The sequence below is a fragment of the Aulonocara stuartgranti genome, assembly GCF_965226115.1.
Source record: "Aulonocara stuartgranti genome assembly, chromosome: 7".
Taxonomy (NCBI): Eukaryota; Metazoa; Chordata; class Actinopteri; order Cichliformes; family Cichlidae; genus Aulonocara; species Aulonocara stuartgranti.
Window position 1 is genome coordinate 25,662,668 of NC_138945.1, and position 23,281 is coordinate 25,685,948.

At 39.1% G+C, this 23,281-nt stretch overlaps 2 protein-coding genes across 2 annotated transcripts; one reads left to right on the forward strand and one right to left on the reverse strand.

Moving 5' to 3' along the window:
* The first annotated feature begins 5,539 nt into the window (after window positions 1-5,539).
* mat2aa (methionine adenosyltransferase 2Aa) lies at window positions 5,540-14,776 on the forward strand. The gene is made up of 9 exons (XM_082542745.1): window positions 5,540-5,888; window positions 7,594-7,671; window positions 8,012-8,134; window positions 8,510-8,622; window positions 8,744-8,887; window positions 10,168-10,386; window positions 10,497-10,679; window positions 11,338-11,471; window positions 12,043-14,776. The coding sequence occupies exons 1-9, from the start codon at window positions 5,789-5,791 to the stop codon at window positions 12,143-12,145; spliced, it is 1,197 nt and encodes a 398-aa protein (XP_082398871.1). The 5' UTR covers window positions 5,540-5,788; the 3' UTR covers window positions 12,146-14,776.
* A 184-nt stretch (window positions 14,777-14,960) lies between these two features.
* Window positions 14,961-21,224, reverse strand: sftpba (surfactant protein Ba). The gene is made up of 10 exons (XM_082542746.1): window positions 21,092-21,224; window positions 20,968-21,017; window positions 19,425-19,499; window positions 16,662-16,784; window positions 16,459-16,569; window positions 16,285-16,365; window positions 15,953-16,136; window positions 15,549-15,607; window positions 15,396-15,461; window positions 14,961-15,311 (listed from the first exon to the last, which is right to left on the reverse strand). Exons 1-9 carry the CDS (start codon window positions 21,141-21,143, stop codon window positions 15,405-15,407), a joined length of 792 nt encoding a protein of 263 aa, XP_082398872.1. The 5' UTR covers window positions 21,144-21,224; the 3' UTR covers window positions 14,961-15,311; window positions 15,396-15,404.
* Between the last annotated feature and the right edge of the window lie 2,057 nt (window positions 21,225-23,281).

Below are 23,281 nucleotides of genomic sequence, written 5' to 3' on the forward strand. Positions count from 1 at the left end.
AAAATGTATTGCATTTTGTTCATAATCTCTTTAAAGTCATGATCGTTTTTTTTTTTACCGCTTTCACTGGAGTGGGTAAATGAGTCTGCAAAGTTAAAAAAACTGATTTACATTTCTTGTTTATTACTTTTATCGGACATCATCCGATCTCATTTATACACATTTAAGATATAAAGTAGAAAATATCCTTTTGTTTGCATTTGGAGACTCGGTATTTGACCATCCCAAATATCTGGACCAGGGAACCAACTCCTCAAACCGGTAAAAAGGTCAATTACACAGTTACACGATCGCTAAACTAACCTGTTTTTGAATAAAAGAAAACCATACAAGCATGAGCCCTGGAATCTCGGTTGTAAAAAAAAAAAAAAAAAAAAAAGAAGCACTACACATTACTTTTCTTATGTTTAGCATACAGGAGTTGCTGCTCACACCCTGAGTTGCACTAATGTGTCTGTCAGATGCCCCAAATGGAATGTCAGGCCGCATGCGCACTCATACCGGACACCTCCTGACCTTATTTCCACGAGCCCTTGACTCAGCTGCAAAGTGCTTACGGGGTCAGTTTCCTTTTCATCAGAATTATCTGCCGTCATTCAGACATAAGTTGAGCAATGGTTTAACCAATTTTCCATCAAAGGGATGTTGGAATTAAACAGAGGATGTAAGTTAAGGAAATATAAGTCTGACTATGGAGCACATCTCCTTCAGTGTTAACAATAATGGATTGCATTTCTCTCAGTCAACTGACTGTTTAGGGGGGAAAGCAGCTAATAGTTAGTGGGCTCTGTGTTTGTGGTTGTTGTATGTTAATCACACTAGGAGTGAACAAAAGCAGAAAAAAACCCTGTAAAGATGCAGACTGTGAAAGTCTGGTTTATACCATAAATCTTACCAGCTGTAACTGGGTTTTTTGTGTTTTAAGTTATAAGCACGTGTCAAGACTTCTGTCTCCCATTGCTGATGTGATCCTCCTTTTTTGTTCCCTATTAATGATCTACGGTAATTTGTGATTTCAGAAGAATGGTCACATAAATTTCATTACAAATTTTTTGCCTTTGCTTGAATGTGTCTTTAAATCCTTTCTTGTTCAAATAGTTTATTCACATAGTAAAGAAGTAGCTAGGGAACTCAGTAAGTAGGAACAGCGATAGTTTAAAGGCATTTTCTACAATACAGAGGATTTCATCATCCGTAGTTTGTGAAAACTGCAGTTTAAAAAACAAATCAGTAAATTCCCAAATGATGGACTCTTTTCAGAGGTACGCTTCATGTACTGATTAACATACAGTTCAAAGATGTACATTAGGGTGCACACTGGTTATGTGGATTTGCTATATGAATATGCTCAAGACTCTGTTTGAGCTAAAAAAAACTTGAAATATATATATCTGTATATTTTAACATAGATAAAATGTTTTTGGATAACAAACGAGTCACAATTTAAACACTGTTTGAATAATCAAAGAGATATTTATAAAGGGCAGGCTACAACAGACATGCTTACAGGGAGCTGTATTGTCTCTTTTGCATAAGCCACACCAGAAACGCTCTGTGCGGATAGCAAAGTCTGCGCTGTGGGAGTGTCTGGACCCTCCACGCCAGGATCTGCCGCACAACCTCGCACTGGTCCCCAGGGCCACGGCAAACTTGTAAGCCCTAGTTCGGCTCCCGAAAGAAAGATGCTCGAGTTGTTCTTGTGTCCGACAAAAATTAGTTCTAATATGTTTTATTTTTAATGTTACTGCGTTGAAGTTAGCACAATTTAAATTCAAAAAATTATTAGTCTCTTAAATGAACGGCATCTTGACGGGGACTCGGTGAAGGGCTTAAAAAACGAATACATTGTTTTACATCTTGTGCACTTGGATACACTTCAATGAAACTCGAAAAGTGGGACACACAATATGGAAATGATGACTTGACATTTGTTTGGGAGGAGTGTAAGTATAGAGAGGAGGAATTCCTACTTCCCATTCATGTACTCTGCAATGTGCATTGTGTCCTTGTGACATGTTTACTTTTTTTCAAAATAAATAGCTGTGAAAAAACCCATCAAAGTTGAGGTAAGTATTCACCACAGTATCGTGTTTTTTTTTTTATTAGGGTCAAATTTCTCTTTGGGTAAAAATTAAGCCAACATCCAAGTGTCAAAGGTCGGTTCTAAAAAACAAGTCAGTCCCTGAAGCTTATTTGTGCCACAGATGCTAATTCAGTGACTGCGGGGGTGTGTAAGGAATGTTTTGGGAACTGTCTGATCTTAAAAAACTAACTTTGTTGTTACATTACAGCAATATTGAGGAAAGATTTAACGGCTGATCATGGAGCAGGATGAAGGTCAAAGGGAAAGTCCCTGCCACGCTTCCGGCTATACTTCCATCTGGCGTAGTCATCTGGGTTATTTTGCACGTACAAGGAGTTGGGGCCTTTATGAAATTCTTTTCTTGGCTGGAGGCATTAAGAAATACTAATAACGATTAGAGGGGTTGTTGACTCCTCCTTGATGTGCGTAAAACAAGAACTTTTTCTTTTAGAGTTTCTGTCTGTCGAGAGTTTCTGCTAATGAGAAAACCTGTCGGAAAAGTCACTCTAAAACAAAGAAAAGTCTTTCCCGCACAATACCTCATCCGAGGGTGTTTTAATAAAATTATTTGGCGCCGATTTCTGAGTACGGGCGCTGCGCTTTTTTCATGAGGGTTATTTATGGTTTTTTTACACATACGAGGTGGGCAGCCTGTAGGTTACAAGCAGATAGAAAGTCCTTCTTTTGTCATTACAAGCGCTTACCTCCACCCAGGCACTGGATATATATGTATATATATATATATAAATAAAATGCAATCCGTTACTAGTCAGATAATCTTAAAGGTTTTTATTTTATTGTGCCTGTAATATAAGAAAGTAAAATACATCCACTATTGAAAAAAAGAAATAGTTCTTTTCTGAGAAAAAGGATATCAAGATCACATTGTCATAATATTTAAACAGAATTCAAACTATGAGTTTGTCTGTGGACTGCACTGACTCAACAGAAATCTGCTGCGTCACCCCCCTGAACCCTCCCTCTCTGATCCCCCCAGGAACCACCCCTCCTTTTTTCCTCCACCGGATGCGATTAGTCACACATATGGAATCGATAAGACACTTCCGGAGTACTTCCGGTAGGGTCAAAAGGTCAAGGCTGGGGCCATCAATCAAATTTTGACACAAGCAGGGTACCTATTTTTTCACGTAGTTGGCCATCCATCAGTCATGAACAGAAAACATAAGAGACGTGGACTCGACTTATATTTTTGCATGTATGTGTAGAGTGCATGCTGGACTTAAAAAGGTGTTTTCAAAAAGGTAAAAAGTCTTTCTTTTGAATGTCCAACAAGAAGTCAATGTTGAGTCAATGTTAAGAACTCTAACCAACAAGATCCAAGATCCAAAACCAAAGATGATGAAAAAGCATAAGAAAAAAGGAATCCTTATCTGAGCAAGTCACATGAAAAAGAAACTTTACCTGTGGTCATGTGAAAAAATAAGTACACACTTAATGCTTCCATAGTAAATAAGAGGGTAAGTATAAACCAGATGTTGCTGATCAAATGCACTTGATGGACTAACCATACAACGGTGAAACTGAAATAAATGGATAAATAAATAAGACAAATAAGAGTTGCATCTCAGATCCTGAATCAGTTAGCATATTGTTAGAAAACAGGACTCTAATTCCAATTCACTTTACCATTGGAGAAGATATATTTCCATTATATACTTATGTGGTTCTGCCTAAATGAAGGTGAGATGCCCTCATGTGGCTGTACCATTTTGGAGCTATTTGGTGTCCCTTAATAATTCATTAATTAATCTAATGGATTATGACACTAATTCTAGTTCTTCTATCTATCCCAGAACACAAATAACGTTTTTTAAAGTTGGGATTACAAAAACATGGAGTGTGATCTCATTACATTAACATTACTTTTGAATTTCTTCAGCATCAAATAATAAATGTGGCACCTTATTGAAAAAATAGATGCAAAGCTTTGACTTCCAAAAGTACAGTAGATCTTTGGTCAATGACATATCTCTTGTAGTTTTGCCTATGTACACCAACATGGTGGATTTAAAAGTGGATCAAGATGTGACTGGAGTGCAGTTTGTGGGTTTAACAATAGTATTACATAATATGATTAAGAATTACAGAAATCAGGCGACTGCGTCACCACTGAAGACATTTCTTTATCTTGTGAAACTCTTGGGTCGCTTTGAGTCATCAGTTTTGCAGCATATGGCTGAACATGCGTAGCGAGTATAGCCTTGTACACTTCACAGTTCATGCTGTTACTTCTATCAGCGGTCACATTATCAATAAATGCTAGTGACCCAGTTTCACTGGTACCCATACATGCCCATGCAATAACATTGACTCCAACATGTTTGACAGATAATGTGATATGCTTCAGATCATTAGCTGTTTCTCTCCTTCTCCACGATCATTATGGTGCAAATTTGTTTTGGTTTCATCTGTATAATGTTTTTTCCAGAACTGTGCTCTCTTTTGGATGTTTTCTGGCAAAGTCTAATCTGACTTTCCTATTTTTGGGTGTAACCAGTGGTTTGCATCTTGTTCTAAAACCCATTTGTATTTACATTCCTCCTTCTTCACTATGTTAGATGTTTTGTTATCTGTTTTTCTTGACCATGGAAACAATTCTGTCATCATCCACTTAAGCTGTTTCCTGTCATGTTTTAGGCCTTTTGGTGGTGCTGAGCTGCTCACTGAATTTCTTCCTAAAGTTGTTGCTGTTTCTCTGGTTTTTCAGTCTTCATTTGCACATTCTTCCCTTTGGACCTCTTATTGAGTGTTCCAGTGGAAAGCTACCAAAGGTTGGATGCTTAGAATCAACTTATCTGCTTAATTTTTTTGTGAATTATCGGGGGAAAGACATCACATGGCCATGAAACTGCTTGTCAGTCAATTGCTCAGTTGCATTTGAGCCTCTGAAAGTGGCTGTACTTTCTAAACAGTTAATGCAATACATTTGCTAAACCCCTTTAATTAAATCTGAAAGTCTCTACTTGAATCACATGTTAATTGTTTGATTTAAATCCATTGTGCTGGTGTGCAGAGGGTATTACAAAAATTGTAATTTTCCCAAAAAACTGTTTGACATCTTCCTATTCTCTTTGCACATCTCATAATGTTTTCAGTACAAATATAAAAAAAAAATGAAAACACTTTGCACACAGTACAGTGGAAATTTATCCTTTACGTATTTACAATCGCGCTATAAATTAATCCCTCTCATGGCACATATTTTAATAGTGCAATCATGGTTTATTAGGGTTCTTATTTTTGTATTTCCACATTCTAGACCATAACATCTTGTCACAAACGTTGGAAACTGCTTTCCAAATACTAAACACAACGAAACACAGCGTGCAGCAGATCTCAGGGTTCACTTGAGTCACTTGAGCAATTTGTCTTCAGCGCCATTTGGCGTTTAGCTCTTGGTATGAACACGCCCATGAGCACCACATGGTCTGTGCTCAACAATAACATTGGCTGCAGAGCAATGATTTGAGGGGTCTGAGGAAATTCGTGCAGACCATAAATTCAGCTGTCTGGTCCGTCCTGTTTTCCCTGAACTTTAACTGTGGTTGTCGCTTTGTGTGTGCGTGTGTATGTGTGAGAGAAGCAGGTGACCCTAGTGAAGGTGTAAAACGTGTCTCCCGGTTTTCTATTAAAGCTGTGTAGTGGGTATATAGTCGGCTAGCTTGTAAGCTAAGAGTGGCTAAAATGAACTACCAGATGAACGGTTTCATTAACAACAGCAGCTCGGTTTACGATGAAGACTGCTTCCTCTTCTCTTCTGAGTCAGTTGGAGAAGGACACCCCGGTAAGTTTTAACGTGCCATTCCCTGTCTGTGAGGTAGTTTCCTCCCTCCTCCTCCTTGACCATAATAATTAGCTTAGCATCCTGTTAGCCTGTCAAACAAGGTTGGGTACCGCTGCTAGCTTGGCATGTCTGAGTGGAGTTTATGGAAAAGCTAGAAATAATAATTTCAGTGGCTTGTTTAATTTACTTTTGAACAGTAAAGTCAGGGAATATTAAGTAAAAGGGACACAAAGAAGAGGACACGACGTGATTTAAGTGAATGTAAAGGTTGTTTTAAAAGGGAAAGGGCTAAAAGTTACACTGGCTGGAGCAGTCTAATTTCGGCTAAACTCTAAAGCTGAATAAAACTGATATTTAGAACGTTTTAACTCAAAAAACATGAATGAAAGAATGGCCTGCTCGGCTTCTGTTTTGTGGACTGTTAAACAGTTTATACAAAATGTAAAGTTTCCCACATACCTTACAGACTCTACCTGTAATCATTTATACTCCTTAGAAGTTAAGGGAATAGTTTATTTGAAAGCTCAAAGTCACTGTTGCATGCTAGCTGCATGGCGGCTAGCTGGTATGCTAACACCACGTTATCCCGGACTGTTGGTGCTTGTCAATCACATCCACCCCATCTCTCCGTCAGCAGTCAGATGTTTTATCCCGTTGGGGGTGTTGGCAATACACGCAAATTTGTGTTTATTTAGGACCCTTGGCTACCTTTTAGCACTGCATCATATCATAAGTTCAGACAGATAATAATGCTTAATTTGTCGGAGAGTTGATTTGTCCTGCTTTATCGCCACTTTTCAAGTCGCACACTGACACCTCTCCTAAACAGCTCAAACAAAAACCTAACTTAATAAGCTTAATGAGGCTCGGGCCTGTGGCAGGACTGCTTTTGTGTTGGCTAATTCACTGTAAGGGCTTACTAGAGCACTTAAGCCATCATTAAAAACGCTGTGACAAGACTAGTTAAATCTTTTCAGTGAAAAGACTTACAAGAAGCCAAAACTGAGGTCTTGCATGCTTTAATTGAAGAATTATTGAGCAGCTTGGGACACAGTGTGCTACAGTTCTCAGTCTCATACTGGGACAGCTCTGTTGCAACAGATAATAGGCTTACCAGTACTCCTAAATACAGGCACTGCAGGGGCTAGTGCTCAACTCTGAGGGCAAAGTAGTCCCGTTTACAGCCTTTGCAGTTAGAAGGGAAGAAAAACTGCTTCAACAACCTGAAAGCTGAATAGTCTGTTTGTAAATCCTGTCACACCGGTTCTAAAATTTGTTTTTTGGAAATGTTGAAGTTGAAGACCAACACACTATGGTTGGTCTTATACTATAGTTAAAGGCCTCCAAATATGTGGATATGGAGTTTAGGCTATGGGTTTCAATTTCTTTGCATTCAAGCAATCAAATGTGGAAACTACATCATGAAAGGGCAAGCACAAATATCTTTGCATCTGTTCTGTATTGAAATGATTTTTGCTTTTGTTACAATTGATTGAAAACTAGTCATTATCCAGTCTTAAGTGGCAAGAAGTGTAAAACCTTCTCTTAATGATCGTAATTATTAATTTGAGACTTGGCTTTTTATAATATGCATAATTTAATGTTTCATTCATTTAATTATGAAGTAAAATATCAGCTGTTATCGTCATTTTACCAACCAAACTAAGGAATCGCATTAAACTGTTGTGCTTATTTTGCTCCACAGATAAAATCTGTGACCAAATCAGCGATGCCGTGTTGGATGCACACCTCAGACAAGATCCTGATGCCAAAGTAGCATGTGGTAAGTCAAAGAGGCAGGGCCAACCATAAAGGCTTTTTTTTTTTCTTCTTTTTTTTTCTTTTTTCTTTTTTTTTAAACTATGGCACATGATCCACTGTTGAACCATATCTATGCAAAATTGGGCATGTTACAAATCTCTGAAACAATACCAGTCTGAAAATGTACTTTCTTAAAATGTTGTTTTTAGGGGCTTGTATTCAAATGATCTATCATGTGCTTTCAGAGTTCTGCCCTAGGGTGGGGTTTAGGTGCAGACATGGCAACAGTTGTTAATGAACTGCATTTTCTTCAGGCCATTTTCATTGCTTTCACTGCATATGGTTTTGTTTTTTGTCCTCAGAAACTGTTGCCAAGACTGGGATGATCCTGTTGGCTGGGGAAATCACCTCCAGGGCTAATGTGGACTACCAGAAGGTTGTCAGGGACACAATTAAACATATTGGCTATAACGACTCTTCGAAAGGTAAGATCAGCTAGCTGTGAGTTTAGCTCCGGTTCAAATGTGTGCAGTTGTATCCAAAAGGCCAAAGAAAGAAAAGTAATGGTAACTCTCTTCTCTCTTGGAGAAAATTACAGTAAATCTTGAAGTCTGATTATTACCCTTTCATAAAAAGACTTGTGCCACCACTCTGGCTTAATGCCACTGATATCATGGACGTAGGCTGAAAGATTCTTGAACTTTTTTTTAAAATTATTATCAACTATAGTTGGTCTACAGATCTTGTTTGCACATAGTGACAAATTCAGTAGATGCAAAATTTGTCCTAATACTACTTTATTTTGACGTATAATGATAAGCTGAAACATTTTACTGAGGCTTATTTTGGGGGATTTATAGGCTTTGATTACAAGACTTGCAATGTGCTGGTGGCTTTGGAGCAGCAGTCCCCTGACATTGCCCAGGGCGTTCACCTGGATCGCAAAGAGGAGGATGTTGGAGCCGGTGATCAGGTCAGCTGATTCTTACATTTTGTCTAGAGCCAAGTAACTGAAGCCAGAAATGTAGCAGTAATGTACTTTAATGATTTGGTAAATCATTTAATGATTTGACACATGACTGCAACTGTGGCAGGGTCTGATGTTTGGGTATGCCACTGATGAGACAGAGGAGTGCATGCCGCTTACCATTGTCCTGGCTCACAAGCTCAATGCCAAGATGGCTGAATTGCGCAGAAATGGAGAGCTGCCCTGGCTCCGCCCCGATTCCAAGACTCAGGTATGTGGTCAAAGTATATTTACAGTTTGGAGCCAGTTCTTTAAGTTATAAGTGTAGGTGGAAGCTAAGTTTGTTTATTTCCTTCCTTTGTTCGGCTTTTGTTTTTCCTCCTCTTCAGTTTGTACACTTATGGTTAGTTGGTAATTGGCTGTAACCCTATTTCTGACTGTACTGAATAATTTAGACAGTATTTGCAGATTTAAGTGTGGTTTGAATGTTGAGTTCCTGCTTTGACATGCTGTAAAAGGGAAATCTTAATACTGTGTATAAATAATGAATGGTAATATTTTATATTCTGTGTTTAAAGTGCTTGGTGCCCTCTGTTCCTGTTTTGGTGCATTTGCTGTTGACTCTTGTACATTTTTGATGCAGTTTATAAAGTTTCACTCACACAGACGGTGTAAAAGTTGGATGGGTGGATGTAGCTACCATGATGCCACTCATTAGTTCTGGAAGTCCAGCTTTGAAGCCTCAAAATAATTTTTTTTTTTTTTTTTTGTAAAACCTGATGTGAGGAGAGGGTTTGACTGTGAAACTGCACACTCATTGGCTAACAACTTGGTAGACAAGTCATGCCATGGATTATCCTCCTTTCTGATGGGATGTGTTAAGACAGTTTACAAAACTGACTTGTAAAGAGTACATTCTCACTTGAACATGTTGACTCTTAGTCTTTCCTGTGCACCAGTTTATCTTGCATAGTAAGCAGGTGACTGTGTTGAAAAGCTAAACGCAACAGCCCAAGTTCAACTCCAATCAAAGGTTCACTGCTGCATGTCTTTCCCCCTAATCCCTCATTTCCCCACTACTGTTATCTAAAGGAGAAAGACCAGAAAAGCAATGTGAAAAAAGAAAGCAGTCCTCCCATAGGCCAGCTGCAGGTATCTCCACCTGGTGGACCTTAAAAACATTGCAGATTTAAAGCTTTTGTGCACAGGTTTCACTTTTCAAACACAGAAGCTACATCATCTTTATACAATTTATATTTATAGTTCAGATAAAATTGGACAATACTGTCTGTCCTACATTTTGGGAGCTCTGCAAGAAATGAAGATTTGTGTTGTGGGTTTTTATGCTGTTTTTGGAAAGATACTGTTAGCTAAAAGACATCCTCACATTAACTATCAATGCTTTAGCCACAGGCAGTGAAAATATTTGTGGTAAATACAGATGCATGTCATTATTATTGCAGATGTTCCTGCAAACTGTTTTGCTTACGTTTGTTCAAGCCTGTGATCATACTAGCTGGAGCCATCACCTGTCTTTGTTTTCTCCCTCAGGTGACTGTTCTGTACAGGCAGGATAGAGGAGCCATGGTACCTCTGCGCGTCCACACAATTGTGATCTCTGTGCAACACGATGAGGCCGTAGGTTTGGATGAGATGCGTTGCTCTCTGAAGGAGCGGGTGGTGAAAGCCGTGGTTCCCAGCGGGTTTCTTGACGATGAGACAATCTACCACCTGCAGCCCAGTGGGCGCTTTGTCATTGGAGGACCACAGGTGAAACAAAAGCTGTAAACCTTTTGAAGGCAGCCATGCTGTCACACTAAGGTCATTAAACTTTCTAGTGAGATTTAATGGACTAATACCTCCACCTTTACTTCTGGCAGGGTGATGCTGGACTGACCGGGCGTAAGATTATTGTCGATACTTACGGGGGTTGGGGAGCCCATGGCGGTGGAGCTTTTTCTGGGAAGGACTACACAAAGGTAGACCGCTCTGCAGCCTACGCTGCCCGTTGGGTGGCCAAATCTCTAGTAAAAGCTGGGCTCTGCAAGCGTGTCTTGGTCCAGGTGAGTACACAGTATATCAGTTTTACTCAATCTAAAACCTGCATATAATGGGATTTAAAACTCAGCTGCCTCTAGAACTGAAGGTACTCAAATTCATGGTTTTACATCTCACAAAAAGCAGTGTTTACAGCTCCCCGTAGACAGTCATGCACCAGCTTGTCATCTATTGAATTCTGCTTGTTGGTTTAATCACCTTTTAATGTTTTCATATTTAATTTGTCTGCAAAAACCTGTTACCATTGTACATGCATCATTGCATCTTGCTCTGGATTTTCATTTGCTGGTATTGGATTCCTGTGCTTTCTAAGAGCATAGAAAATATTTTCTGTGACTGCCTAGACTTGAGTTGTTGATCAGTGTGTACAGTATGTGTTGTAAAATGTACTCTACAGTTAAAAAGTTCTCAATGCTGCTCTATTGGGAAAGCAAATCAAGTGGTGAGCAGTTCTAACTGGTCTCTGCAGCTTGTCCGTAAGCTCACTATTCCTGGGCTTAACTGCAGCAATGATCAGCTCTGTATCATCACACTCACAATTGAATTGGAGAAGCTTTTTGACTATAATCAGTGTACTAAAGCACATGTGGAGTGCTTTGGTGTTAAAATGTCTCTCCTGTCATTATTTTTGAATGATGTGTTTATGATTAACAATTGTTTTAGGTATCCTATGCCATTGGTGTTTCCCATCCCCTCTCTGTCTCAATCTTCCACTACGGGACCTCCCAGAAGAGTGAAAGGGAGCTGCTGGACATTGTGAACAAGAACTTTGACCTCCGTCCAGGAGTTATTGTCAGGTATTCTGTGACAGTATCAGGTCTTTGCTACCAAACCTGCACTTTAGTTCTGTTTTATTAGGATCGTTGTCATTTGGTTTTAAACAAGAGGCATAAAAAAGCTAGTCATGTAGTCTAAGCCCTTAGCTGTACAGGCCTAGAAACTGGTCTGAGCATCTGGCAGCCTACGGTTACTACGGAGAAAAATGTGGATTCCTTGACCAGCTGGCAAGTAGTTGGTAGGTGAAATTGGGCACAAAGTAGGTGGTTTTACTTCTCTATATTTCAGCAGTGAAACTGGCATTCACCCAATCAGACGTTATTCCCTCTCTCTTGGGGTCTGGGGCCTAAATGTCAGAAAACTCTCAAAATGGAACCTAGTCTGTTAATGAGGTAAAACATTGGCATGTGTATTTGAGTTATATGATATAACATTCCTCTACAATCTTGTGTTTTTAACATCTCTAAACAACAAGTTTCAGCTATTGTATGTTGTTAAAACCGTTCCTTTAACCAAACTGCATTTGTGATGCCGACTACCAAGAGCAGAAATGTTTAGCTGGCGAGTCACTCTATTTAATTCTTGTTTCAGGGATCTTGACCTGAAGAAGCCCATCTACCAGCACACAGCAGCTTACGGTCACTTTGGTCGTGACGTCTTTTCATGGGAGGTGCCAAAGAAGCTGATGTACTGAACACCCCCCTCCTGTTTAATGGGCCTTGTATCTGTCATCCTTCTTCCAGTCTTCTCCCTTTTTAAAATTCGTCCTCTCACAAACAGCCACACTTTGACAGCCTTTGCTACATACAAAATGCCCTTTATCCACATGTTGGTACACATCCCTGCAGAGAAAAAAAATGGCTATTTCAGTTCAGTTGCCAAGACCAGAGTTTAAGCGCTGCGGCCAGATTCAAATAATTTCTGGTGCATTTCTTTTTCTTTTGCATAATTAATGGCGATCATGTTTCCTGGCACACCTATGGAAAGAGTGCACCGATTTGTATGTCAGCAAATCTGGTATTATTGACACCTCCATATTAAAACCATACTTGCATACAGTAATGAAAACACTTCTAGTATTCCACAACCTTCAAATTCAGAATCTCACTGCAGTGTAGTTTTAGAAGTGATCAGTGGAAATGTTTTGTCTAACTTGACGGTAACTACACAGTACAGAAACGTCTTCTATTCCACTTGCACTCCTTTTTAAAAAAAAAAAAAATGTATATTTTTTTTTATAAACCTCTTGATGGCAAAGATGGGTCAAACGCTACAGTTTTCTATTTATTTCTATTTTTGTTTGTGCTGTCCCTTCAGGCCAGTGTTTTCTGACGTTTTACAGAGAAGTCAGAAGCTGCTATGATCTCGTGGTTATGTTGGGCTGTACCTCGATTTATTTTGTAGGCTTTAAAACCATGTGAATGTTACAAATGATGTTAAATGTGTCAACGTTCTGCTGACCAAGATGAAGGCACAGTACTTGGCATTACCGAGACAGAGTCTGGGTGTATTACAGAGAAACCTGGGCTCCGTCACCTCTAAGCAGGGGCTGCCTTTATCTCATGGAAACACCGTACTTAAATATTTTATGATGGTGTTTGAATGTGGGACCTAAGTTTGACTAGCAAGGAGGGACAACTGAATGTTTGTCAAGTCGATTTTATTTTTTAAATTCTGAAAACTTTTCCCAATCTTGTTGCCTATCCTGGTTTGTCCCGCCTGAACTCAATGGGAAAGTGGAACATGAAGAGTAAAGCTACATCACAAAGATGTGAGCACCGCACAGCTTCAGTTAGTAGTTTTAAGGTTACCTAAAACGCATATTGCATGTACAGATGCTGTTAATCGAATGCAGAAGTTGTAAAAGAAGCTTTTCTTTTAAAATATTTGTTTTTAAAGCGATGTATTCATATTTAATGCCATACATTGTGGGCTATGATTGTGACAAATCAAATGTTTCCATGAGAAACTGTTCTGAGATAACTGCTGTTCTTTTAAAGAGACTGATACACTTTTTTGCTAAAACTCTAGATTGTTCATGTATGTGTGATTGTCAGACCCTGGCTAGATTCAAACCTGAGGCTTTTATGGAGTTTTTGCCTTTAAATGCTTTTCCTGTTGCACTTCTCACCTAAATGCTGATTCAACTCAGGCTTGCAGCATTTGGATGTTCCTGTGTTGGTTATTGGCAGGTTTAAAATATGCCTGCATCATGCAGCTAGATGGTGCTGTGTTCCCCAAAATTATAGTGAAGTAGGGTTTTTAGTCTGACTCCTGTAGCACCACCTTGTGGCTCGTTGCATGTACTACAGATTTAAATTGCTCCTACAAATCTGGCAAACATGTCTGAAAGAGGGTTAATGTTCCCCTCACCTTTGTTCAGACACTCCCACAATAGTTACGGTCATCCTGCAGGCTTTATATCTGGCATTTGTGCAAAAGACTACTTGCGCTTATTGACATCTGCACCCTCACACACAACCTCTGACAGAGGGAGGGAGAGATCAGTTGTAGACGACTGTTTTAATCTTGCCGCCGAGTGGAAGAGTTGGTGGGATAACTTGCCATGTCCAGTGTATTTATTTCTAGGTTGCTGTCTTGTGAGTTGAGCAACCCACAGAGATGCAGGTGTCGCATTTATGTGACTGCGTTCATTCAGACTTGGCGCATGCTTAAAGTGATATATTAATGTTGCAGTGTTTGGTAAGATTTTATTTTTTCATCGTGCTCCTTCAGGCATGCAGCAAACGCATCAGGATGCAATCACAATAACAGGATGCTGTGGCTGACGGGCTAATGTCACACTGGTTATTTAAATTAAGGAACCTACTTTTTAAACTTTGTCTCCTCTCGCTCATCCACAGATGGAGAAAATAGTAGTTGGTGTTGTACAGAGAAACCAGCCTGTTTACATGTCTCCTGTGGACGATGTGTTTGAGGAGCACTCCCTCCCTTGTTCAGTTTTTGTTTTTTAAAATCATTTAAGTCTGCCAGCAGTTGCTAAACATGGGGGGTAAAAAAAAAAAAAAGTGCCTTTTCTCCTCTTGCAAATTTCCTCTTCCCCTACCTCAAAGTACACAACTTACCATTTTGACCCTGACAACCCCAAGGCTAGTTTCCGTCTTTGGCGTTTCCGAGTGTGATTTGTTGTTGACTTTCTCTTAAACTGTTGAAATAAAATGCACCCTTGCTTTGTGCTTACAGGCTGTGCTTGTTTTATGTGAAGGGCTAACTTCAACATCTTTAAACTGTGCTGCTGTAGATGACACTTTCATGTTTTTAAATAAAGCAGAAGTGATCCTGTCTGCGAGGTGGTAAAGACGAACACTTCCGGTCTCTATTTGTGCTTTATTACTTCTTCCAAACTGCTGACTTGAAAGTAGGAAGATGACTAAAGACTAAAATATCTGCCCACCCTACATTCAGCAGTCGACTCAAACACTTTTACCTCATTTGACTTCTAAATCTCAAACATAAGTCTATTTAACAGCAAAGGATATGTTGTCAAGTCAGCTGGGAAACACTACAAAAACACTTTATTAAAGAAGAGACAGGAAACTTGAGAAATGGTTGGTATATTAAAAAAAAAAAAAAAAGCACAAAGGCAATAAGTGAAATCTAACTCTGAGCCAGTAATATTTACTCTGCTACAAGAAGTAGCAGTAGCGGAGTAAAGATGACACTTAAACACAATGTTTTCTGCATTTCATAACTCTGTGCAGGCTGAATATATAATGCAAAAATTACAGTATGCAGTAAGAAATCAAATTGGGATGTGAAATACTGTTAAAATGCTGCTGATGAAGATTTGGTGCTCGATGAAATATCTGCTGCGTCCACCACGCTGACTCTTATTGGATCTGCTTTGAAAAGAAGTTGTGTTATTGAGACTGCATGTTTTTTTTACTTTGATTACAGTTTGTGTGAAATCAATGTACACCCACCTTAATCCTTCAGATTGTGTTGTAGTTCAGAGGCTTCCAGGCAAATTTGTGGCAGTAGAACAGAGTCTGCACAAAGTGAGACATGCGTCGCATGTAATACTGCAGTGTCTGAAAGCTGAACGGGTGAATTCATTGTAATAGAGGTTTACTTACTCCGCACTTGAGAGCAGTCTTGACGTCTCTGCATCTGTATGTTGTCAGAGTGCATGGATCTGCAGGTTTAAAGCAGGAGATAGAAGAAAGTTCACTTGCTAACTGAGAATTCTTTAAAGGGACGTTTTGTATACTTTGATTTGTGCTTTCAGATTAGACGGATGCATCAAATTTAAATCTCAGTTCCTGGGCCTAAAAAGTACTGTAATGCATGAATGATGCAGTTGTAACTAATGTATAATTATGCCATATTAGGTCTGCACTTAAACTTTTTTTTTAAATATAAAGCATGTACAAGACAAATTATTGGACATCCTGGTCTCTGGAGATTTTGTGTCCAACATATGACATATTAAGTAAACGATCACAATCACTGCAATAGAAGCAAGGGAGAACAAACTGACCCACAAGCAGAGATTCTTCCCCTTTACAGAAGTGCATGAGGTGACAGATGGCCTGCGGGGTCGCATAAGCCAGTATTGCATCCAGCACTGTCCTGCTGACCTTGTCGATCACAGTCTCACACTGGTTGCGGTAGGAGGCCGGCAGAATATGGCAGATCTCTTCCAGCAGCTTGACCACTGCTTCCTGTAGAAGAGGAGCAGAGTTAAAAAAAACAAAACAAAAAAAAAACACGGGCAGTGATTACTCTCAGCTGTGTGGTCTGATTGCTTTTAAGTGTCTGTGTGCAGCACAAGGAAGTACTGTTTTTATGTGCGGTATAACCGTGTTTCACCTCTGTTCTTTCTTTGGGAAGCAAACCCTCCAAAGTCTTGATGAGGAAGGTGCAGAAGGAGCATTCGGTTGAAGGCTTCACCTGATTGAGGCACATAAATGGCAAGAGTTCAGCACAATGTTTTTTTTTTTTTTTTCTCCCCGCAATGTGTCTTTCTAAACTTCAGATACTCACATTATCACTTGTCACAGCAGCCTGAAGGGCCTCCTGGGCAAAATAGCTGAGCATCTGCTCTTTATCACAAGAGCTGCAGAGCCCGAGGATTTTGCACACCTCCGCTGGTTTCTGTGGAAGAGAGGAAAACATGTTTACTGACTTCTCAGTGTCAGAAATGCCATACTCAAGGATGCATCTGGTTTTGGACTTCTCAGACTTACCAAGATGGAAGTAACAAAATTGATGGCCAGTGGGAACATCTTCTCCACCTCTTGTTTGCAGAGATTGGCAGCTGGACCGTGCATGAGTGCACACACGCTTTCAATGCCATTCATGATCTTTTTCTGTGCAGAATAAAGCGGTGAGTCAGAATATTGACTTAAAGACTGGTAGCCCCATTTGTCTTCAGCTAAGTAAGCAGAGCAGGTGTGGCATTTTTTTTTTTTCACATTACATAAATAAACTTGTTGATTTATTAAAATGCATTTAAATGGCCTGTATTTGTATAGTGCTTTTACTAGTCCCCCCTAGGGACCCCAAAGCGCTTGACACACCCAGTCATCCACCCATTCACACACTAGTGGAAGGCAAGGCAAGCTACAGTTGTAGCCACAGCTGCCCTGGGGCAGACTGACAGAAGCGAGGCTGCCATATCGTGCCATCGGCCCTTCTGGCCAACACCAGTGGGCGGTAGGTGAAGTGTCTTGCCCAAGGACACAACGACCGAGACTGTCTGAGCTGGGGCTCGAACTGGCAACCTTCCAATTACAAGGCGAACTCCCAACTCTTGAGCCACGATCGCCCCGCTGGTTGCTCGTTTTCCTTTTGTTTTGCTTTGTTCATTTGTCTCTTTTAATTCTATTTTGTTGTACTTTTTCAACATGTTCAAAATAAAGATTCAATCAATCACGATCGCCCCCCTGTCTTCTGCCCCTTTAGCTTTCATCCAATCACAACATGTTCATTAACCACCTACTAATACTATGTGAGGCCCTAAACCAGAATCAGTGTTGTGGATATAAAGCTTCAGTACAAAATCTTAACAGTCACAGAGTTAACAAGTGAACTGAATGAATACTATTCAGTTTTCTATTTGTGCCTAACAGTAGCAGGGGTTTTTTTTTTCCCAGACTTGTTTACTATGGTGTCATGTGGTAGTGGTTGAGAACAAGGCATATGTTACTTTTTATTTATGTTTTCATATTTTCCTCTATATAATACTATTTAAAAGTCTTGAGGAACCCTTTTCTTGTTAAGACACTTAATACTGACCTATGATGCATTCAAGCATCAAAACCCTAGTATTAGTAGTATTTTTGCACCAACCTAATCAAAGGTTGGCAGACAGGTGCAGCGTGTCCGTAAAAAGTTTCAGGAAACTGGACAAATAGAGGATAAGTGTTCATCATTGCCTAACAAGAGATTGAGTCTGAGTGGACAGGGTGGTTGTCAGGAAGCCACTCTTAAGGAAGGGAAATAACAAGAGAAGGTTGACCAAATTACACTGAAAATCAGTGGCAACAGGACTTATGGAGTGATGAATCATCATTTGAAAAATTTTGGGTTTAAGTCATTTTCAGAGGAGCTCAGTAAAGCGATCCAACAGTGAGTGTTTACAGCCATCTGGCATCTCCTGTTGTGTGGGGATGCATTTTATCCAGTAGTGTGCCTGCCTCTAATGGTAATGGATGGGCCTCTCAGAGCTCAGCATTATTGAAGCAGTGTGGGATCATCTTGACAGAGAGCAGAACAAAAGGCAGCCGACATCCAAAGAAGAGCTTTGAATGTCCTTCAAGAAGCCTGGAGAACTATTTCTGAAGACTAATAAGAATATTAAGAGATAACACGAAAACAGTTCAGGGTGTGTTGAAGAATAAAGGAGGTCATACCAAATACTGACTTTCAACCTCATTAGAATCAGACTCTGTTTTTGTCTCTTACGCTGTATTTCCATGTATGCTTACACATTGCAATGAACCACTGCACCTTTTCCCCAGCAAAACACAACAAAACGAGGGGTGGTTCAAGACTTTTGCACAGTATTGTGTAACAGTTTTGTTTGTTTTTTTTAAACAGATATTTGGTTCATTTTTGTTTTTTGAGATTAACAGTGTGCACTGATACAGTGACATGTGATTAAACGCTGGTATTTTTTAGGTGTTACTTCGTAGCGGCAGAACCGATTTAAAGGTGAAGCGTGGACACTGAGCAATGCGGTGTTTGGTGAAACTCAAATATTCAGACACTAATGTGTTGTTTCTTTTTTTATATATACATCACTCCATGTCAGTGTGAAAAAGGAAAACAAGGGGTGTTCACAATACTGCTGTGTTCATTAAATAAAGGCATTGCTTGACTTCACACCAGCATGCTGCTGTGCTACATAAGCTCCAGACACATACTATGTAATAAATCCCAAACATCTTTCTCTGCATCTTTCCATGTGTACATCCTCTTTTATATCAATGTTTATCAACATACGTGATAAAAAAAAAAACCCAACTTATTTCTGTCTTTGGAGCCTGTAAACCAGATCAGGCTAGATCAAAAGAGGATCTTGGAAGTCAAGTGTGTGTGTGTGTGTGTGTGTGTGTGTGTGTGTGTGTGTGTGTGTGTGTGTGAGTGTGTGAACAAAATTTGAATGGTAAATTTCATTTCAACTTTTCTTGGAAAAAATAGGAAGTGGCTCACCACCAAAACTATGAAGTGACCTTTAGTTTGGTGTGTGTGTTTTTAAGACATGCACAACTGGTTACAGATTATTTACATCTCCGAAGGTGAAAAATGTGCTCTAGATGATAAGATTACACTAAAAATTCCTGGAATGTAAAATATTTAGTTTTTCTTTATTCATGCCACAGGTCTCATATTTTAATCTTATATAATATATTTAATATGGGAATGGAAGATGTGGATAACATTATCAGCGAGCAAATTTGAACATTTAGGAATGTGTTTGCTCCTCGGGCACCAGGTGTACTCACCTGCAGGTCTGCATTGGAAAGCATGTCAACAAGGAGTTCAAATATTTTGGTGCAGTCTTGGCAAACATCTCCGGTCTGAAAAACAAAATCACATGATGAACATAAATTAATACCCTAAATCTAGGTTTGTTGGGATCTCTGTGCTGTGGGCACAGTTTAGTTTGGTTTAAAGTTTATTCAATCTGGATTCAAAAGTAGGTGGTAAAACTTTTACAACCTTTTATAACTCGACGCGTAACAGCAGACTTCTTCATTTTGAAGAAATGAAAATCTCACTTCTCAACACTGCGCCCTTACATTTGCTTTTGCCCTCACTGTGAGCAGTGCTAAAGTATCACACACTCCTATAGTGTCATTACAATTCCCCACAAAAAAAAAGAGTTTTAGGGAAAAAGTCTGCAAACATGTTCATGGTACTCAGGGAAATTATGTGAGTTTTTTCCTTTTTACTAACTACTACTAAATTTTAAATTACAGATGTCCAACTCTTTTCACATCGAGGGCCACATACAGCCCTCTTTGATCATAAGTGGGCCGGACAAGTGAAGTTTCCCCTCCTGTGAGTTTAAAGACTACACATTGACTGCCTGAGATATTTTAACATAAGAAAAAGAAATGTAATTTCTACAGTTCATCTCAGGTTTTCTACATGACAAAGAAATGCTGCTGAAGTAAATAAAAGACCTCACGCATTGAACAAATTAGAAATTTCTATAGTCAGTAGTGAAAAAAACACACAACATACTTTTACTTTCATGTCTTTTACTTATTTATTTTGGTCTACTTTGAGTGGCCATGCAGGAGGCCTTTATTAGTAGGCAATGCGGTAAGACCAGAGATGGGCAGTAACGCGCTACTGTAATCTGATTACTTTTCAAAGTAAGTAAACCTCCGCCTACCCCATTCCTGCTTTACAGGTGAAAATAGAGCAAAGGGACCACTAGTCTTTGACTTTATTTATTTTCTGCTGTGTTTTACTTGCATCTATTTGAAAGACTGAGTGTAAACACAAAAAATATTTTATTTTATGTGCTGGAATGTGCAGAAAATAGGTTTAAATGTTAAATTAATTTCTTCAAGTCAGAGAATGGTGCATATAATTTTATTTTTGTTTGATGCATAAAGTTAAAAGATTAAAACTGATAAAACAAGTTTTAAAAAGAGACTTTTCCATTTGATTACATTTTGTATGATGGATTATGTAGAAAAAGTAGAATTGGGCTGAAAGATCTATCGCTTTATCACCTCTTCAGGTTGTAAATCGTGTTTTTTAAAAAAGTAACTAAGTAATTAATTACTTTTGAAAATAAGTAATCAGTAAAGTAACGGGATTACTTTTTTGGGGAACTAATCAGTAATTAGTTACTGATTACTTTTTTCAAGTAACTTGACCAACACTGGGTAAGACTCATGAAAAGATTTTCCAAAGCCGTCCAGTGGACTGAATTGGAGTCCTTGCAGAGCTGATTCTGGCCCCCGTCACTTATGTTTGACACCCCTGATTTAAATGTAAAACATGGCTTAACTATGAGAAATCACTTACTTTTAACTCTTCAGGAACGCTTTCCAAACCACCGCTGCTGTAAGTCAAGGCTACAGGAAGAAATTTTCATTAATAACCTTCACTTTAATTAATCTCATCACTATACTTTATTTTATTGTCTTACCACAGCCTTGGAGAGCGATGGAGAGAAGCAGGGCAAATGTAAGCAGGGCCATCTTCTGTTAGTCTCTGGAAGGTTTCCTTCCTCACATCTGTGGGTGAACTGCAAGAGCTGCTTATATCTGATCCACAGCTGTGGTCTCAACCCGTTAGGTTTTTTTTTTTTTTTTGGGGGGGGGGGGGGGGGAGCACGCTTGAACCAATTTGATAAGATCTCATTCAGTTAGCAGAAGTTTTTTTATTCCCCTCCCATTCTCAATATGGTAATGTTAGTCGAGTTTCATATTCACTTCCTCACACAAAGGTGCAAAAACAAGTTATTATTTTATCTTTCAAGACATGTGTGGGCTTTTTTTGTAAGTATGTGCTGTATTTCCTAATGCACTACACTGTCATATCCAACTCTGCATACTTTATCGCTCTTTCTTTAAAACTGTACCATTCACAACGTAACTGTTTCAGATTGTAATCTCAGTTTGCATTTGACAAACATAAATGGGGGAAATGTTTCTCCTGCTTCAACTCGTTCCTTTTAGCTTCCCAGAGTCTGTGCAATATCAGCAAATAATATAAAACATGTAGGAATTTGCCTTACAGCCTTGACCTAATGCTAACAACAAGCTTTGATAACCACAGATCTATGACTGTAGGTCGTTGTTAAGTTTATTTTTACATTTAAAACTTCTGTGACATGCCATTCGTACTACTACTTCCTGAGGAAAAAATGAGAATAACTAGCTCAATACTGTCAGACAGAGTAGATGCTTAAAATCAAACAAAAAGTATTGTTAGACACTAAAAACCGGGGTAAATATAGAACACATTTTCTAAATGATGGTTTCATTTATTAAGAGAAAAAACTAAACACACCCGCCTACTGGGCCTACTGTTTGTAAAAAAAAAAAAAAAAGAAAGAAAGAAAGTTGCTGTGACTAATCGCATTTGTAGAAACCTGAGGTTAGTTTCACTAACCACACCCAGACCTGTTGAATCAAGAAAACACTTAACTAGAACCTGTCGGACAAAGTGAAATTAAAGATCTCAAAAAACGAGATATCACATCACAATTTAAAGACACTTTCTGTAAAAGTTTACAAAGCCATTTCTAATGCTTTGGGACTCCAATGAACCATGGTGACAGCCTTTATCTACAAACAGGTAAACCTTGGAAGAGTGCTGACCCTTCCCAGAATTTGTGAATCTCCCACTGCAAAATTAATCCAAGAGCACATTCACAACTCACAAAAGAACCCAGAACAACATATACAGATCTGCAGGCCTCCTTTTCCTCTGTTAAGATCAACAATAAAAAACAGAGACTGACCAAAAAAGAGCATTTCATAAAAAGAACATCACGCTGACAGTCAAACACGGTGGTGGTAGTGTGATGGTTTGGGGCTGCTTTGCAGCTTCAGGACCTGGATGAATTGCCATAATTTGTTGGAACTGTGAATTCTGCTCTCTATCCAGCAGGACAATAATCCAAATAAACCTGAAAATCCACGTCTGAATTGCTCAAAAGCAACAAAATTAAAGTTTTGGAGTGGCCTAGGAAAAGTCTGGACATGAGATGCTTTCGGCATGACCTTAAACAGGCCGTTTAACCTTTAACCATAAAAATGTGGCTGTAATAAAACAGTTCTGCAGAGGAGTGGAAGAAAATTCCTCCACAGTGATGTGAAAGACTCAACGGCAGTCATCACAAATGCATGATTACAGTTCTTGCTGTCATGGGTGGGACAACCAGTTCCTGGTCACTAATTTGTGCAGAGTAGTGTGGGGGTTTTTTTTCGTGAAGATGTGCATTATTATTTCACTGACTGCTGTAGAAGATAACCGAGGCCATATTGTTTGCGCTACATTTTGTAACACCTGCACAATCACATGTTCAGGTTCACATAAAGTCAAAAGCAGCATGAGGCTTCAGTTACAGGAAATCATGGCACTAGTTCCCTTTCTTGCTTCTTCAACTTTTATGTTTGCATTACAACAAAGGACTGCTCAGTGACACCTCAGATGTACCTGCTCCCACATGTTTAGACAAGAAATAATTCAAAAGCTATTCAACTGGAAATTGTACCAAATATCAAAATACAGGGAGTTCGTGGAGTGATTTTGTTGGAAAGACGCAGCTCTCTGGACTTTACAGAAATCTTTTTTTTCCCATATAGTTAAATTATAATGCAAATTGTTG

What these genes read in the sequence shown, in the direction of transcription:
- mat2aa (XM_082542745.1), top strand. Translation starts at nt 5,789, where the DNA reads ATGAACTACCAGATGAACGGTTTCATTAACAACAGCAGCTCGGTTTAC. An exon ending in CTATAACGACTCTTCGAAAG is followed by an intron (nt 8,135 to 8,509) that starts GTAAGATCAGCT and finishes GGGGATTTATAG; the next exon opens with GCTTTGATTACAAGACTTGC. An exon ending in GCCCCGATTCCAAGACTCAG is followed by an intron (nt 8,888 to 10,167) that starts GTATGTGGTCAA and finishes TTTCTCCCTCAG; the next exon opens with GTGACTGTTCTGTACAGGCA.
- sftpba (XM_082542746.1), bottom strand. Translation starts at nt 21,143, where the DNA reads ATGGCCCTGCTTACATTTGCCCTGCTTCTCTCCATCGCTCTCCAAGGC. An exon ending in CATCGCTCTCCAAGGCTGTG is followed by an intron (nt 21,018 to 21,091) that starts GTAAGACAATAA and finishes TTCTTCCTGTAG; the next exon opens with CCTTGACTTACAGCAGCGGT. An exon ending in TTTCCAATGCAGACCTGCAG is followed by an intron (nt 16,785 to 19,424) that starts GTGAGTACACCT and finishes TATTCTGCACAG; the next exon opens with AAAAAGATCATGAATGGCAT.